The sequence below is a fragment of the Pipistrellus hanaki genome (assembly GCF_964339955.1).
Source record: "Pipistrellus hanaki genome assembly, chromosome: 4".
NCBI classification, from domain to species: Eukaryota; Metazoa; Chordata; class Mammalia; order Chiroptera; family Vespertilionidae; genus Pipistrellus; species Pipistrellus hanaki.
This window is the reverse complement of record NC_140506.1, coordinates 93,367,903-93,384,935: the sequence shown is the minus strand read 5'-3', so window position 1 is coordinate 93,384,935 and position 17,033 is coordinate 93,367,903. Positions and strand designations below refer to the sequence as shown.

Here is a 17,033-nt window from a genome sequence, read left to right as displayed (position 1 = left end):
TTTTTAATTAAATCATAGCTGGGAGACAAAGTGTGATATGGATTTTGACAAAGAGCAGAGCAGTTACATGTCAGGATAGTAGAAGATGCAGTTTTTCATTATAGACTATAATGATGGGTATGTGATTGCCACAATTGTCACATTTCTTCAAATACAACTTTATAAGGAAAGACCAAGACTTGAGCCCAAGAAGTCCTGAGCTCACAGCTTCACATTCAAGAGTAAGATTTTTACATTTAAGTTCCAGGAAAGGAAATACAAATAGATATCAGAAGTGCCCTGTGGAGCATTTCTTAAGGAGTTCATTTTCAACAGGCCAATTTAGTAGTTGCCCCCATGGTTCTTATTAATTTTCCTTTTTTTTAGCAGTTGTTTTTCTTATCAAACTTGACAATTCTAGAAAGATGAATGATGACAACTTGATTGGCAGTTTGACATTGCTCAATAAAATTATTCATTTTTAGAATGAATTCAATGTCCAGTAGCTTAGAGGGCTCCGGTTTGAATATGTCAAAAATTTATTATTATTTTCAATTAACGCTTCTATTCATTTCATTAACAATACTCCAGAGAGCTAAAATTGGTGAGAAGAATTTGATGAAAACTAATTGTTTGACTGTTTCTTAAACTTGGGTATTTTTAAAATCCAGGTTCAATGCAAACTCTCCATTCTTAAGGAAGGCCTCCTGAAGTGGCTTTCCCTGAAAGATACCCCTTTTTTAATTAAAAATTTTTTTTTTATATATTTTATTGATTTTTTTTTGCCCCCCTCCCTCCCTCCCACACATCCCCTCCCTCCCCAGAGTTTTGTGTCCATTGGTTGTACTTATATGCATGTATAAAAGACCTTCGGTTGATCTATTATCTCCCCCAGATCTTCCTCCCCTCCCCGCTGTAATTTGACAGTCTACTTGTTGATATACTGTCTCTATATCTATCTTTTGGTTCATCAGTTTATAATGCTCTTTATTATCCACAAATGAGTGAGGTCATGTGGTGTTTCTCTTTCATCGATTGGCTTATTTCACTCAGCATGATGTTCTCCAATTCCATCCAGGTTGCTGCAAATGATGAAAAGTCCTTCTTTTTTATGGCAGCATAGTATTCCATTGTGTAGATGTACCATAGATTTTGGATCCAATCATCTGCTGACGGACACTTAGGCTGTTTCCAAATTCTGGCTATTGTAGATTGTGCTGCTATGAACATAGGGGTGCATATATCCTTTCTGATTGGTGTTTCTAGTTTCTTGGGATATATTCCTAGAAGTGGGATTACTGGGTCAAATGGGAGTTCCATTTTCAGTTTTTTGAGGAAACTCCACACTGTTCTCCACAGTGGTTGCACCAGTCTGCATTCCCACCAGCAGTGCACGAGGGTTCCTTTTTCTCCGCAACCTCGCCAACACTTGTCGTTTGTTGATTTGTTGATGTTGGCCATTCTGACAGGTTCTTTTTTTTAAAATATATTTTATTAATTTTTCACAGAGAGGAGGAGAGAGGGATAGAGAGTTAGAAACATCGATGAGAGAGAATCATCGATCAGCTGCCTCTTGCACACCACCTACTGGGGATGTGCCCGCAACCAAGGTACATGCCCTTGCCCGGAATCGAACCCGGGACCTTTCAGTCCACAGGCTGATGCTCTATCCACTGAGCCAAACCGGTCCTGGCAAAGGGCCAATCTTAATACGATTAATCATAAAGACCCCTACAAATCAATGAGAAAATACCCATCCTCCAATACAAAAGGAAATGCAAATGAACAGGAACAGGCTCAACCTCCCTCCTGATAGTTTTCAGTTCAAATTAAAAAGTTCCCAGGTCCTCTTTTTCCCCTTTCCCCTAACAAGTCTGCAAAGATAAAAATAAATTGATCAAACATGAAGGGTGAGATTGGGAGCCAACAGACATTCTTATGAGTAGTGAGCCTGTAGGAAGCCTCTGAATCGAGTAGCCTTGCCTCCGTTATTCCACTCTGTGAGTTTTCCCTGTGGAGATTGGTCATGAGGGGATGGGATTTTCCATTCATGGATGCCCATACTGTGATGCAAACACTATAACGTGATGCAACTGCCAAAGGAAACCAGAAGCTCTGTGTACTGTTTGGAAATGGTCTACCAGATTTAGCTTTAGCTCAGAAAAGGAAAGGGCAGAAAGTGACTGCTTTTGTTGAAAAAAAAAAAAATAAAAATATATATATATATATATATATATATATATATATATATATATATATATATATATAATTTTAGCAAGGGCACTGGTATAGCTGGGAGGGAACCATCTGCCATCTGACTAGTGATAGGATTGGGGATGGGGTGTTACACCTGTTTGTACCTTTTGAACTTTGTACTGAGGGAGGGGGTGAGGTAAACTGGAGAAGCTGACTCACCAAGCCCAAGGTCAGGTAAGGCCACTGAAGTGGGGGGGTGGAGGCTGGAAACCTAGGGAGGAAGGAAGCCCAAGGAAGAAGGAAGCCAGAGGTGTGAAGCACAAAAGAGATCCTTTGTTCCTTTGGAATTTTCAGGCTGGGCCTTCCCCTCTCCTGCTGTTCTGGATTTAAAGGGACAGATACCGGTTCTGGGTTTATAGAGCTGTGATTTTAGTGCACTACACTGACCCAGTTATGCTGGGACAGCAGCTGTGGACAATACTGGAGCCTGTTCCATCCAAGACCCATCTCCTGCCCCAGGCTGAGCTCAGAGGCCACCACCAGCCCTCCTCACTCCAAGGTCCTCCCCGGAGTGTGCCACTTCCCATGAGCTTCCTGTGCCCAAGTTCCCTACCAGGTAGGAGGGGAAGTAGCAGATGCCTCTGACCCCAGCGCTCTATCTAGGGAGTAGGTTAATTTGTAAGTAGACAAGGAACCCTAGACTGGAGTCCAGAGACCTTTGCTAAATAACAGTATTAGCAACGGAAAGAACCCTAGAACCCACCTTGAGGGGCTTCATTTTCAAGATTGGAAACTGAGGCCCAGCGACCAGAGAACTCTGTCTGGAGCAGCGGTTCTCAACCTGTGGGCTGTGTTGTGCCCAAATTTCGTGATCCCCGATGACCACCAGGGAGCCGAATCCGATGCAATTGCAGAAAGCCTGAATTCCAAGCTAGCATGGGCTCTGTCCCACTCACGATGACAGCATGGTGGACAAGAGGCAGAACTTCGACAAATCAAGGGGTTTTATACGGGTGGTGATGTCACTGCTTTGGCTGACCCTGATTGGTTGGGTGAGGGCTAGGGTCCAGTTACGCAAAATGGAGGATAGCTGCGCCCTGCCCTCTTAGGCTGCAATCCCTTTGGGGTTACCTAAGACCATAGGAAAACACAGATATTTACATTACGATTCATTAACAGTAGCAAAATTAGTTATGAAGTAGCAACGAAAATAATGTTATAGTTGGGGGTCACGAGGAACTGTATTAAAGGGTCGAAGCATTAGAAAGGTTGAGAACCATTGCTCTAGACCAGGGGTCCTCAAACTTTTTAAAGTGGGGGCCAGATCACGGTCCCTCAGAGAGCTGGAGGGCCGGACTATATGAACTACTAATTCCTACTGTAACATCTCGGCTGCGCTCACTGCCCAAAAAACCTGGCGGGCCGGATCAGACTCCTCTGCGGGCCGCAGTTTGAAGACCCCTGCTCTAGACTCCATGAAATACTCACCTGAGGGTTATAAAGTATGAGCCGATCAGCATAGCTCAGTGGTTGAGAGTTGACCTGTGAACCAGAGATCATGGTTTGATTCCTAGTCAGGGCACATGCCTCGGTTATGGGCTCAATACCCAGTGGGGGACATGCAGGAGGCATCGAATCAATGATTCTAATTATTGATATTGATATTTCTCTTCTTCCTCTCTGAAATCAATAAAAATATATTTAAATCAATTTAAATATATATATTTAAAAATAGAAAAACACAGTTGCTGAATAATGTGGATACATCCTATTTTCAGACTGGAATGCCCTGGGACAGATCCTCTTACTAGCTCTCTGAGTGTGGACCAAGTGGAGTGCTGTCCAATCACCCAGAGGGAAGGGCTGTTAGAGGGACGAGGGTGTGGGGTGTGTGAGTGGAGGACACAGATGTTTTCCTACAGTCTGTGCCTGGCACAATGAGCATTATTATATTTACTTTGGATAAATATTTCAAAGGTGCCGTAGCTGGTTTGGCTCAGTGGACAGAGCGTCAGCCCTCAATTGAAAGGTCCCAGGTTTGATTCTAGTCAAGAGTTGCAGGCTCAGTTCCTGGTTCTGGTTGATGCTTGCAGATGCAACCAATCGATATGTCTCATATCAATGTTCCTCTGTCCCTCTGCTTCTCCCCCTCCTTCCACTCTCTCTAAAAATCAATGGAAAAATATCCTCAGGTGAGGATTAACAAAACTTTTTTCAAAGGTTAATAAAAGACACCTCCCCCCAAAAAAACACCCCGCTATAATTACATTTTATCCAAATAATTGTAGGAAGAGCTGTGGCACCTGGGTGTTTCTTTCTCTGTGATCCTCTGCCTTCCTCTCTCTAAAAAAAAAAAACCAAACAAATAAACAAACAAACAACAAAAACCTTGATGTGGCCAAAACTGGTTTGGCTCAGTGGATAGAGCATTGGCCTGCGGACTTAAAGGTCCCGGTTCAATTCCAGTCAAGAGCATGTACCTTGGTTGCAGGCACATTCCCAGTAGTGGGTGTGCAAGAGGCAGCTGATCGATGATTCTCTCTCATTGATGTTTCTAACTCTCTATCTCTCTCTCTTCCTCTCTGTAAAAAATCAATAATAAATATATTTAAAACAAACAAACAAACAAACCTTGATGTGGTCTGGGAGGGAACTGTGAGCGTAGAAATCAGTTTCTCTCTTTGTCACAGCATAAACTAGAACAGGGTGCCCAGACATCTCGGTTACATAAGGATAATTTCCCCAAAAGTTTTATGAACAACATGGGGTTTTTGAATCTATTTTACCAAAACAATTTTTTAAATTATAACTTTTTATTGATGTTTTAAATACTTTTTATTTATGTCAGAGAGAAAGGAAAGGGAGAGAGATAGGGATATTAATGATGAGAGAGAATCATTGATCAGCTGCTCCTGCATGCCTCCCACTGGGGATGGAGCCTGCAACCCTGGCATGTGCCCTTGACCAGGAGTCAAACTATGTCCTCCTGGTTCATAGGTTGATGCTCAAGCACTGAGCCAAACTGGCGAAACTGTTCTATTGATTTTTTAAAAAGTATATATATATTTTATTGACTTCAGAGAGGAAAAGAGAGGGAGAGAGAGATAGAAACATAAATGATGAGAGAGAATCATTGATTGCCTGCCTCCTGTAAGCCCCATACTGGGGACTGAGCCTGCAACCTGGGCATGTGCCCAATCCGAATCAAACCATGTTCATAGGTTGCTGGTGTTCTCAGTCCAGCATTAAGAAGGGTTCAACAATCTGGAGAAAGGCTGTGCGTAGATTAAGAGTCCAGAGATGAAAGATATTTTTGAAAGGCATTGGGGGTCAGAGGAGCTTCAGCTAAAGGAGCTAAGGTCAAAGTTCATCATTCTCCTCATCTCAGGACCCCTGCTTTTTATTAACACAATTTGTCCTAAGGCAAGATAGAGATAATACACTTCAAAGGGTAGGGTACAGAAGCATTGTCAGATTGGGGAATAGCCTATAGCTGTTCAGGTGTTTGGCCAGCAGGAGGGAATAACATGTAGATTAAGATGCCCTGAGCTGTCTACCAGTAAATAATCATCCTATTCTGCCAGCAATTCCAACAGGTGATTACATATGTGACAACCCTTGTTGAGCCCCCAAGTTTCATCAACCTTTTGATGAAACTCTTGTAATTATGACATGCTAGAATTGGCTTCCAGCAATAAATCAATGATGCTCAACTACTGAATTACCCCTGTCAGGCTGATTTTTGTTGTTGTTGTTGTTAATCCTCACCCAAAGATATTTTTCCATTGATTTTTAGAGAGAGTTGAAAGAAGGGGAAGAGACACAGAGAGAGAGACACACAATTGGTTGCCTCCTGCACATGCCCCAACCAGAGCTGGGGATCAAGCCTGCAACTAAGTTATGTACCCTTGACCAGAATCGAACCCAGGACCCTTCAGTCCGTTAGTCGATGCTCTATCTACTGAGCCAAACTAACTAGGGGTGATTTTTTTTTTTTTTAAGCCAGCGAGAAGAAGGGAGGATAGAGAGAAACATCAATGTGAGAACAAGACATAAATTGAATATCTCCTGCACGTCTCCTACCGGGGATCGATTCAGGACATGGGAATGTGCTCTAACCAGGAATCTAACCAGCAACCTTTCTGTGCAAGGGATGATGCCCAACCAACTGAGCCACATGTGCCAGGTCCAAAGTTTTTCTTCAGTCTAATAAGCCTAACTACTATTATCATTTCATAAAGAAAAGTCATTTTCAGCAGTTCCAGAACTGTTTGTCTCAGTTGGCCATTTAAGTTTAATAGCAAAAGACTGGTTAATGATTACAATGCACTGTAAAGCATGCAGAAGGAAAGGAGAATGCTTTGTGGACCATTTGGGTTTTGTTTCTTTGTTTTTGGGGCAGTTTTCTATTTTTATTTTTTAATAAAATTGTTACTGATTTCATAGAGGAAGGGAGAGGAAAGAGATAGAAACATCAATGAGAGAGAATCGCTGATCAGCTGCCTCCTGCACATCCCCTATTGGGGATCGAGCCTGCAACCAGGGCATGTGCTCTGACCAGGAATCCAACCATAACCTTCTGGTTCAGAGGTCAATGCTCAACCCCTGAGCACATCGACTGGGCATGTGTGGCAGTTTTTGCTATTAGTTTTAAAAATAAGTATATATATATATATATATATATATATATATATATATATATATGTGATTTTTTTACAGAGAGGAAGGGAAAGGGAGAAAGAGTTGGAAACATTGATCATAAACATCAATCAGCTGTCTCCTGCACACCCCCTACTGGTGATGTGCCAGCAAACAAGATACATGCCCTTGACCAGAATTAAACCGGGACTCTTGAGTCCCAAGGCTAATGCTCTATCCACTAAGTCAAACCGATTAGGGCTAAAAATAAATACTTTTAAATGGAAACAGCTTGACCAAAAATCTGCCAAAGAATTTTGAGACCCATTAAAACAAAATTTAATGAGAAAATAAATTCATTTTCCAACCTAAAGTAGAAAGTACATACATTCAGAATTATCCTACCTTATAAAAGAGTAATATGCAGATTAATACTCTGCTCAAGCCATGCCCACCAGCCAATCAGAGCAAGTATGTAAATTAACCCCAGCCAACATGGATGCAGCCACAGAGAGCAGTGGAGACAGGATTGGGTATCCTGGGCAACGGAAGCCAAGCTTTCCAAGCACCCTGGCAGGCCTAGGCCTCCACTCAAGGATACAAACTTTCAATTATAGAAGATACATGAACCCCAACAGAAATGGCTAATGGCCACAGAGCCTGCAGGGGGCTCGGCTCTGCTCCAGGCTACAAAGTTTCAATTGTAGAAGGTAAATAAATTCCCAGGGCCTCTGCTTGGGTCCCCAGGCGGTGTGGCTGGCCTGCAAACTACCACAGGCCCCTCGCCCAGGCTGCCCCACACCCCAAGGGAACTCCCACCCACCCCAAGGGAACTCCCACCCTGATCCGGGACACCTTTTAGGGCAAACCAGCTGGCCCCAACCCATGCACCAGGCCTCTATACTATCTAATAAAAGAGTAATATGCAGATTGACCATCACTCCAACACACAAGCTGGTTGCCCCCATGTGGTCAAAGATCCGGCCCCCATGTGGACACAAGATGGCCACTACAAGATGGCCAGCAGGGGAGGGCAGTTGGAGGCAATCAACCTTGCAGGGGAGGGCAGTTAGGGGTGACCAGGCTGGCAGAGGAGAGAAATTGTGAGCAAGCAGGCTGGCAGGGGAGCAGTTAGACATCAATCAGGCTGGCATGGGATTGGTTAGGGGTGATCAGGCTGGCAGGCAGAAGCGGTTAAGGGCAATCAGGAAGGCAGGCAGGCAAGAAGTTGGGAGCCAGCAGTCCTGGATTGTGAGAGGGATGTCCGATCCCAGTGGTATTGGGTCTAAATGGGCAATTTAACATCCCTCGAGGTGTCCCAGAATGGAGAGGGTACAGACTGGGCTGAGGGACATCCCCTACCCCATGCATGAATTTCATGCACTGGGCCTCTAGTGTTTAAATAATGGTTAGTAGTTGTTTTTGTTTTTTTAAATATAACTTTATTGATTTCAGAGAGGAAGGGAGAGGGAAAGAGAGATAGAAACATCAGTGATGAGAGAGAATCTATTGGCTGACTGCTGTGTGTCCCCCAATGGGGATCAAGCCCGCAACCCAGACATGTGCCCTTGACCGGAATCCAACCTGGGACACCTCAGTCCACAGGCTAATGTTCTATCCACTGAGCCAAACCAGCCAGGGCAGTATTTTTTTTTTCTAATTGATTTATTTTATTTATTTGAAAGAAAGATATATATATATATATATATATATATATATATATATATATATATATATATTATTGATTTTTTACAGAGAGGAAGAGAGAGAGATAGAGAGTTAGAAACATTGATGAGAGAGAATCATTGATCAGTTGCCTCCTGCACACCCCCTACTGGGGATGTGCTCACAATCAAGGTACATGTCCCTGACCAGAATTGAACCTTAGACCCTTCAGTCCACAGGCCGATGTTCTATCCACTGAGCCAAACCTGTTTCAGCTATTATTGATTTTTAGAGAGGGAGAGGAGGGAAGAGATAGAAACATCAATTTGTTGTTCCACTTAATTTATTTTTTAAATATATATATTATTGATTTCAGAGAGGAGGGGAATTAGAGAGATAGAAACATCATTGATGAGAGACAATCATTGACTGGCTGCACCCCAGTGGGCTTAGCATGTGCCCTTAACTGGAATCAAACCTGGGACCCTTTAGTCCAGAGGCCGATTCTCTATCCACTGAGCCAAACAGCCAAACCGGTGAAGGCTAAAGACTAGTTTTGTTTTTTAAAATTCAGCAAGTAGTTCTTATTTATCCCCTCTTTTTAAAACCCAAGTTTCTATTGACCTTAAAAAGAGACAAAGGTTGTGTACAAGTGATGTACACTGTGCACCTGAAACCTGTGTAATTTTGTTAACCAGTGTCACCCAATAAATTAAATGAAAAGAAAAACAATGTGGGGAAAAAGAAAAATGATTTTTTAAAATGCAAGTTTACATTAAAAGAGAGAGAGAGAGAGAGACAAAGGTAGATGGAGATAGAAACATTGATCGGCTGCCCCCTACTGGGAATTGAGCTCACAATCCTATTATAGTATGTGCCCTGACTTGGCATCAAACCTGCTCCCTGCCACTTTTTAGTTCACAGGATGGTGCTCCAACCAGCTGAGCCACACCAGCCAGGACTTGATTTTTTCCCCCCTTATTTATTTATTTATTGTTAGACAAAGGAAGGGAGAGAGAGAAACATCAATGTGAGAAACATCAATTGGTTACCTCCATTCCCCAAGCGGGGTTCATCCTGAACTAAAACATAGATATAGCCGAAACCTGTTTGGCGCAGTGGATAGAGCGTCAGCCTGCGGACTGAAGGGTGTAAGGTTCAATTCCAGTCAAGGGCATGTACCTTGGTTGCGGGCACATCCACAGTTCAAGAGGCAGCTGATCGATGACTCTCATCAATGTTTTTAACTCTGTATATCTCTCCTTTCCTCTCTGTAAGAAATTAATGAAATATATTTTTAAAAAATCTAGATATATGCTTTGACTGGGAATTGAACTGGAAACCTTTTTGGTATACAGGAAGAGACTCCAACCAACCGCCACCCAACCAGGGCTGGAATGTCTTCTTTAAATGGCTGGAATAAAAAAGAAACTCCTGTCAATCCATGATTCTATATCCAGAAAAATCATTCTTCAAGAATGAAGACAGTCCTAGTCGGTTTGGCTCAGTGGATAAAGCATCCACCTGTGGACTGAAGGGTCCCAGGTTCGATTCCCGTCAAGGACACATGCCTGGGATGTGGGCTCCAACCCCAGTAGGGGTTGTGCAGGAGGCAGCCAATCAATGATTCCCTCTCATTATTGATGTTTCTATCTCTCTCTCTCCTTTCCTCTCTGAAATCAATTAAAAAGAAAAAGAAGAAGACAAACCCTGGCTGGTGTACTCAGTGGTTAGAGCTTCTGCCCGCATACTGGAGGGTCTTGGGTTTGATTCCAGTCAAAGATACATACGGGGTTGCAGATTGTAGGTCCACCCCCCAGCCCCAGTCAGAGCAACCAATCCATGTCTCTCTCTCACGTATATGGTTCTCTCTTCTCTCTCCCCCTTCCCTTTCACTCTCTCTAAAAATAAATGGAAAAAATATTCTCACTCCTTGGGTGAGGATTGAGAAAAAAGAATGACGATTGCCAAAACCGGTTTGGCTCAGTGGATAGAGTGTCAGTCTGCGGACTGAAGGGTCCCAGGTTTGATTCCGGTCAAGGGCATATGCTTTGGTTGTGGGCACATCCCCAGTGGGGCGTGTGCAGGAGGCAGCTGGTTGATGTCTCTCTCTCATCGATGTTTCTAGCTCTCTGTGCCTCTCTCCCTTCCTCTCTGTAAAAAATCAATAAAATACATTTAAAAAAAAAAAAGAATGACGATAAGCCAGACATTTAAGACAAATATCATGTGATCTCACTTATATGTAAACCTAAAAACAAACATAAACAAACCTCAATCTCATAGCTACAAAAACAGATTGGTGGTTGATGCAGCAGGGAGTGAGGGGGTAAATGAAATGGGTGAAGGTGGCCAAATGGCACAAACATCAATTATGAAGTAATAAGTCATGGGGGGTGTAGTGTACAGGATGGTGACTATAGTAAATAACACTGTATTGTATATTTGAAAGTTGCTAAGAAAGTAAATCTCAAATCTCATCACAAATAATAAGAATAGTATAATTATGTGTAGTGACAAATGTTAACTAGACTTGTGATCATTTTGCAATATACATAAATATTCAATGACTAGAGGCTCGGTGCACAAAATTTGTGCACAGGTGGGGAGGTTTCCCTTGGCCCAGCCTGCACCCTCTCCAATCTCAGATCCCGCTCACAGTCCAGGACTACTGGCTCCCAACTGCTAACCTGCCTGCCTTCCTGATTGCCCCTAACCACTCTGCCTGCCAGCCTGATTATCCCCTAATCACTCCCCTGACAGCCTGATTGATGTCTAACTGCTCCCCTGCCAGTCTATTTGTTCCCAACTTCCCTCCTCTGCTGGCCTGGTCACCCCTAACTGCCCTCCCCTGCAGGCTTGATTTCCCCCAATTGCTCTCCCTTCCAGGCCTGGTCCCTACCAACTGCCCTCTCCTGATGGCCATCTTGTGGTGGCCATCTTGTGTCCACATGGGGGCAGGATCTTTGGCCACATGGGGGCAGCTATCTTGATCTTGTGTGCTGGAGTGATGGTCAATCCGCATACTGCTCTTTTATTATATAGGATTATGTTGCATACTTGAAACTAATATAATGTCATATGAAAATAATACCTCTATTAAAAAAAAAAAAAAAAAAAGCCAAAACCAGTTTGGCTCAGTGGATAGGGCATTGGCCTGCGGACTGAAAGGTCCAGGTTCAATTCTGGTCAAGGGCATGTACCTTGGTTGTGGGCATGTCCCCAGTAGGGAGTGTGCAAGAGGCAGTTGATCAATGATTCTCCCTCACTGATGTTTCTAACTCTCTATCCCTCTCTGTAAAATATCAATAAAATATATTTTTAAAAACCCCCCACACAAACTATCAAATCATACCCAATATAAAATGGATAATTTGAATACCCTTGTTACTAATAAAGAAATTGAATTTGTGCCAAAACCGGTTTGGCTCAGTGGATAGAGCGTCGGCCTGCGGACTGAAAGGTCCCAGGTTCGATTCTGGTCAAGGGCATGTACCTTGGTTGCGGACACATCCCCAGTGGGAGTTGTGCAGGAGGCAGTTGATCAATGTTTCTAACTCTCTATCCCTCTTTTCCTCTCTGTAAAAAATCAATAAAAATATATTTTAAAAAGCCAAAACCGGTTTGGCTCAATGGATAGAGCATCGGCTTGGGGACTGAAGGGTCCTGGGTTCGATTCTGGTCAAGGGCATGTACCTTGGTTGCGGGCACATCCCCAGTAGGGGGTGTGCAAGAAGCAGCTGATCGATGATTCTTTCTCATCGATGTTTCTAACTCACTATCCCCTCTTTTTTCCTCTCTGTAAAAAATCAATAAAATATATTTAAATATATATATATATTTTAAAAAGATATTGAATTTGCAATATTCATAATACCTGGGAGAAAAAATAATGACGATAAAGCCCTGGCAGATGTGGCTCAGTGGATGGAGTGTTGTCTGTGCACCTGAAGGTTGCAGGTGCGGTTTCCAGTCAGGGCCCATAGGTTTTGGGTTCCATCCCTGGTCCCCAGCATAGGTGAGGCAACTCTTTGACATATGTCTCACATTGATGTTTCTCTCTCTGTCTTTCTCTAAAGAATAAAAAATTAAAAGAATAAATACATTTTTTAGATAAAAGAAAACCCAGGAGTGATCAGCCAATCTGAATGACAAAAAAATGCTAACAAGATAGATCTTATATTGTCTAACACAGAGACACACAACAACAATAATAAAAATAATAAAGAGTGTGGGAGAAAACTTTTGGAGATGATGGATATGTTTATGGCTTATATTGTGATGGTTTCACATTTATATACTCATCTCCAAATCCTACGCATTAAATATATACAGCTTCTTGTTTGTCAATATTTAATGACTGCGTTGGTACGAGAAAACAAATATGATCCACACTGAGTTCCTATTATTATTATAGATTTTTTTCCTTCTGATTTTAACAGAAATTGACGTATTTTTCCCTTGGGCCCTCCGAGTGGAAAACAGTGGAGAACAGTCGGGGATGGGGACCGAGCAGGGGAAGGGGCGGGGACAGATGGGGAGGAGGCCAGCGCTGCTCCAGGCCGTCCACCCTGTCCTTCCTCTCTCCCTCCGCCCCTCCTGTCTTCCCCACCCCACCCCTCCGCCCCCCTTTCCTCTCCCCTCCGCCCTCCTCCGGGCCTCCGCCCCTCCTCCCTCTCTCCCTCGCCAGAGCGTTAGAATCCCGCGCGCTCGCTCCGGTGTCGGCGGCGCCCCGGCCCGGCGCCATGAGCCGCCTGTTGGGTGGCGCGCTGCTGTGCGGCTCGCGGGCCTGGGTCCCCGGCCTGCTCGCGCGCCCTTGCTCGGGTGAGTCGGAGGAGGGGGTCGGCAGGAGGCGCCTCCGAGCCTGGGCTGGCGCACAGGCTGGGGGCCTAGACCCCGCAGTCCTCCGGACTCGCTGGAAAATGAAGCGGATGCGGGGAGTGGGGGTGGGGGTGGGGGCGATCGAAGTCCCGGAAGGCGCGCTCCTTGGGTTCCTGCGGGGACGGGCCGGGGTCCTGCACGCCCCCCCCCCCCCCACTGCCGCTCATTGCTCTCCAACCCCTCCCCCCACGCCTGCCGCCCACCTCCCCAGGTTGCCTGGGGCAGAGGGACCCAGGGACCCTGGAGCAGAAGAAAGCCAGAGAGAGGCCTAGGGTGGTGATGTGATCCCCGCGGAGCTGGGCTCCTGAGCGGGAAGTCACTCTCGCAGATGAGAACTCCTCCCTCGGAGCCGCTGCGGTGTTTTAGGAGCCGCTGTGGTGTTCTCTAGGCCCTAAGTCCGCCTGCCCGCACCTCTTTGGGGCCCTGGGCCCTTATCTGTAAGCGGTCCTCTACCCTGAGAGCCAGATGTCTTGGTGCTCCAGCACTGGCCAGAGTGCGCTGCCATCTTCCAAGGCCAGGCTAGACAGCAGGCCCTTAGGCACTGAATTCGGGGGGAACAGACTAGTCGGGGGCTTCTGTCCCTGGTGGGCCTCATTTGGCCCTGAAGGGATGTGCGAGCAGGCCACCCACAGGCAGGTTTGGGCTAATTTTCCTCTTGGGGATGCGGAATGGCAGCTGCAGATGCCCCCTGGGACGCTGGCTGACTCCAATCTTCTCATTTCTCCACCGGTTCTGTCTTCGAAGGACTTTGCAGGCCATCCAGAGTCTGGGCTTTTCTAAAGAGCACAATTGAGCCTGGATCCAGTGCTGTGGGTTTGCGTCACTCAGAAGCGGCTTGGGCTGTGGGAGGGTGATGCAGCCTCCCATTTCTTAGGGGTGCTGGGCCGGGCTCAGTGCTCTCCTTGGGCCTGGAAGCTCCCCACCTCAAAACCTCACAGCAGCACAGAGTTCCTGCCTGGCCAGGAAGGTGGAGGAGAAGTCCTCCAGGCTTCCTCACCTGCAGACAGGAACCCCTCTCCCTCCTCCTTCATCCCCAGGCGCCACTCGGCCTGGTGTCTGTGGCCTACCGGTGGGGAGGACATACTGCCTTTCCCCTGGCCTCTGCCCTATTCTTTCACCTCAGACCCAGACGATGGGCTCTGGTCCTTGGTGATATGGCCGTGCCTGTGCTATCGCCCCCAAGGACAGGAGTCAAAAGTGAGGCCAAGAGTCATGCTTTCTTTCCAGTGAGTCATCCCTGGGTCTCCTGGCCCTCGGGGGACACCAGCTCCATCATGAGCAGCTTCTGTTACTGCCGGGGAGGGAGCGCTGGCCCCTCCAACAGGTTGGAAGCCCCCAGGAACCTAGTGCCCTGATTATCCCTGACAGGCAGGGCAGTTCCTGGCTGTGGGCACCACATTATCCCCCTCCAGAGCCGCTCTGGCGGAGGCAGACACTGTAGCCCAGGTGACCCCTGGGCCCTGGCAGGGGAACCCAGTCAGGAGGCCTGAAAGGTGAGGCAGCATCCCTGAACTCTCCTCTTCTAAAGGAGGGCCCTTCGGGAGCCGGGAGCGGACCCTGGTGGCCGTGAAGCCGGACGGGGTGCAGCGGCGGCTTGTTGGGGATGTGATCCGGCGTTTTGAGAGGAGGGGCTTCAAGCTGGTGGGGATGAAGATGCTTCAGGTACCAGGGCTCTTGGCCTGTGGGTGTCCCTCCGTGCACCAGGGGGAGGGCTTCTTGTGGACCTCAGGACCTCAGCCCGTCCTGTCGGCCCTGCTCCAGGAGGAGCGTCCTGTTGGAAGCAGAGGGGAGGGAAGGAGAGGTGGAGTCGGTGGTATCTCCTGCTCTGCTGTGCTCGACATGCCGGCTCACGTAGGCATTATCTGCCAAGTCATTGCCCCAGTGTCTACTGGGGTTCCCTCTCCAGGGGCTCCCCTCACTCCTCCTCCCAATGCCACCCAGGCGCCAGAGAACGTCCTCGCGGAGCACTACCACGACCTTCGGAGGAAGCCCTTCTACCCAGCCCTCATCAGCTACATGAGCTCTGGCCCCGTGGTGGCCATGGTATGGCCTGGTGGAAGGGGTGGGGGGCCTGGATCGAGCCTCGGGCTGCTGAGCCCTCGGTGATCCCCACTTCTCCTGACCTTATCTCCGTGCTGCAGGTCTGGGAAGGCCCCAATGTGGTCTGCACCTCAAGGGCCATGATAGGGCACACGGACTCGGCCGAGGCTGCCCCCGGCACCATCCGAGGCGACTTCAGCTTCCACATCAGCAGGTACAGGGGCCCTGGCACACTCGGCCACTAGCCCGTCGTTTTGCTGGGTGAAAGCTAAGCCGGAAGAGACTTTTAATGCGGGGCATCACACCTCTGACTTGCTAGTCTCAGGGAGATCAAGTATTCCCTGAGTGTTGTGTCTGTGCCGCGTCATCATTGTCTGTTGATGTTTTCTGACTCTATCTTGCCAGATACCCTGAGGGAGGACTGGTGGGAAAATGAGGCTCCCAGTAACAGTCTGGGCTGGTCCATGAGGTTGTGGGTAAGAGGCCGAGGCCAGGCTGGAACCCAGTTCTCTAGCTCCCGTCTTCTTCCTTTCGCCTCAGCATAATCAGCTTGCTCCTCTGGATAGTAGGGAACGAGCAGGCCTTTCCCAGGACCTCCAAGGCGCATGTGGAAGCCTGTGCCTTACCTTTGCTACCTGTTACCTGGCACAGGAACGTCATCCACGCCAGCGACTCCGTGGAGGGGGCCCAGCGGGAGATCCAGCTGTGGTTCCAGAGCAATGAGCTGGTTGACTGGGCAGACGAAGGCCACCGGAGCAGCCTCTACACAGCCTGAGCCTCAGGCTGCCCTAGGCTGCCCCCAGCACCCACCCAGGACCAACTACCTCTGACCACAAGAACTCGAGCCCACACTGTGCTCTGCTTATCCGTCCCAGGCCACTTCCCTGTTCACCTTCTGCCTCGGCCCAGAGCAGAATAGCCACCTTTATGTGCCTTTTCGGTATCTTAAACCAGCAAGAGATTGAACCAAATCCTTTCCATACCAAAATGCCGGACCCACCTTTGGGGTAGTCTCCAAAAGTGGTTTGACCTCCCCTCCCCCACAGGGGAGCCATTAAAAGTCCTTGTGCTGTGCATGGGGGTGGAGCACTCGTTATGTCGGTGGGTGGCTCGGTACTAATGAGGCCTTGAAGCAAGGTTGTATAAACCAGGAGTGGGTCAGTGGAATGTATGACTCAGGCAGGGATCCAGAGACCTCCGACCTGAAATTGGGGGGAATCCAAGCTGGGCCCTGAAGCTGGTGCTGACCCAACACCATTCTGATTCCGCTGAAGGAGGACTTCCTGCCTCGGACAGGACTGGAGGGTGGCAGGAGCTGGTGGCTGGGAGGTGGTGGCTAAGACCACCCTCAGGGCAGAAAGCTTGGTGACTCTCGCCTCCTCCTCTCTTCCTGGCTTCATGTGGCTGAGGCTGCCTGGTGTTTACTTGTTGACACTGCATCTCACCCCCTAGTTCCCAAGTGTCCCTACTCACTCTTGACAGGTACTGGACACTACACAGCACACATCATTACATCTGCTAAGGCTGACTTGGTCCTCATTTGGTATTTTTTCCTTCTTAAAGTTCTTTTTTTTTTTTTAAGGTTATTTTTTTTAGATAGGGGAAAGGAGAGGGATAGAGAGATAGAAACATCG

The 17,033-nt window shown here is 47.1% G+C and overlaps 1 protein-coding gene across 2 annotated transcripts; it reads left to right on the top strand.

Moving 5' to 3' along the window:
* Nucleotides 1-13,000: 13,000 nt before the first annotated feature.
* NME4 (NME/NM23 nucleoside diphosphate kinase 4) lies at nucleotides 13,001-16,473 on the top strand. Of its 2 annotated transcripts, none has more exons than XM_084880960.1 (5): nucleotides 13,001-13,302; nucleotides 14,888-15,021; nucleotides 15,301-15,402; nucleotides 15,501-15,613; nucleotides 16,051-16,473. In XM_084880960.1, exons 1-5 carry the CDS (start codon nucleotides 13,224-13,226, stop codon nucleotides 16,172-16,174), a joined length of 552 nt encoding a protein of 183 aa, XP_084737086.1. In that variant the 5' UTR covers nucleotides 13,001-13,223; the 3' UTR covers nucleotides 16,175-16,473. The 2 variants fall into 2 exon arrangements, with proteins under 2 accessions (XP_084737086.1, XP_084737087.1); XM_084880961.1 differs by having other exon boundaries at nucleotides 13,065-13,302; nucleotides 15,949-16,473.
* Nucleotides 16,474-17,033: the final 560 nt, after the last annotated feature.

Bases quoted from the DNA above. Each gene is read 5' to 3' on its own strand.
- NME4 (XM_084880961.1), top strand. From the start codon at position 13,224: ATGAGCCGCCTGTTGGGTGGCGCGCTGCTGTGCGGCTCGCGGGCCTGG. The intron at 15,403-15,500 runs GTATGGCCTGGT...TCCGTGCTGCAG, and splicing joins CTGGCCCCGTGGTGGCCATG to GTCTGGGAAGGCCCCAATGT. The intron at 15,614-15,948 runs GTACAGGGGCCC...CAGCATAATCAG, and splicing joins TTCAGCTTCCACATCAGCAG to CTTGCTCCTCTGGATAGTAG.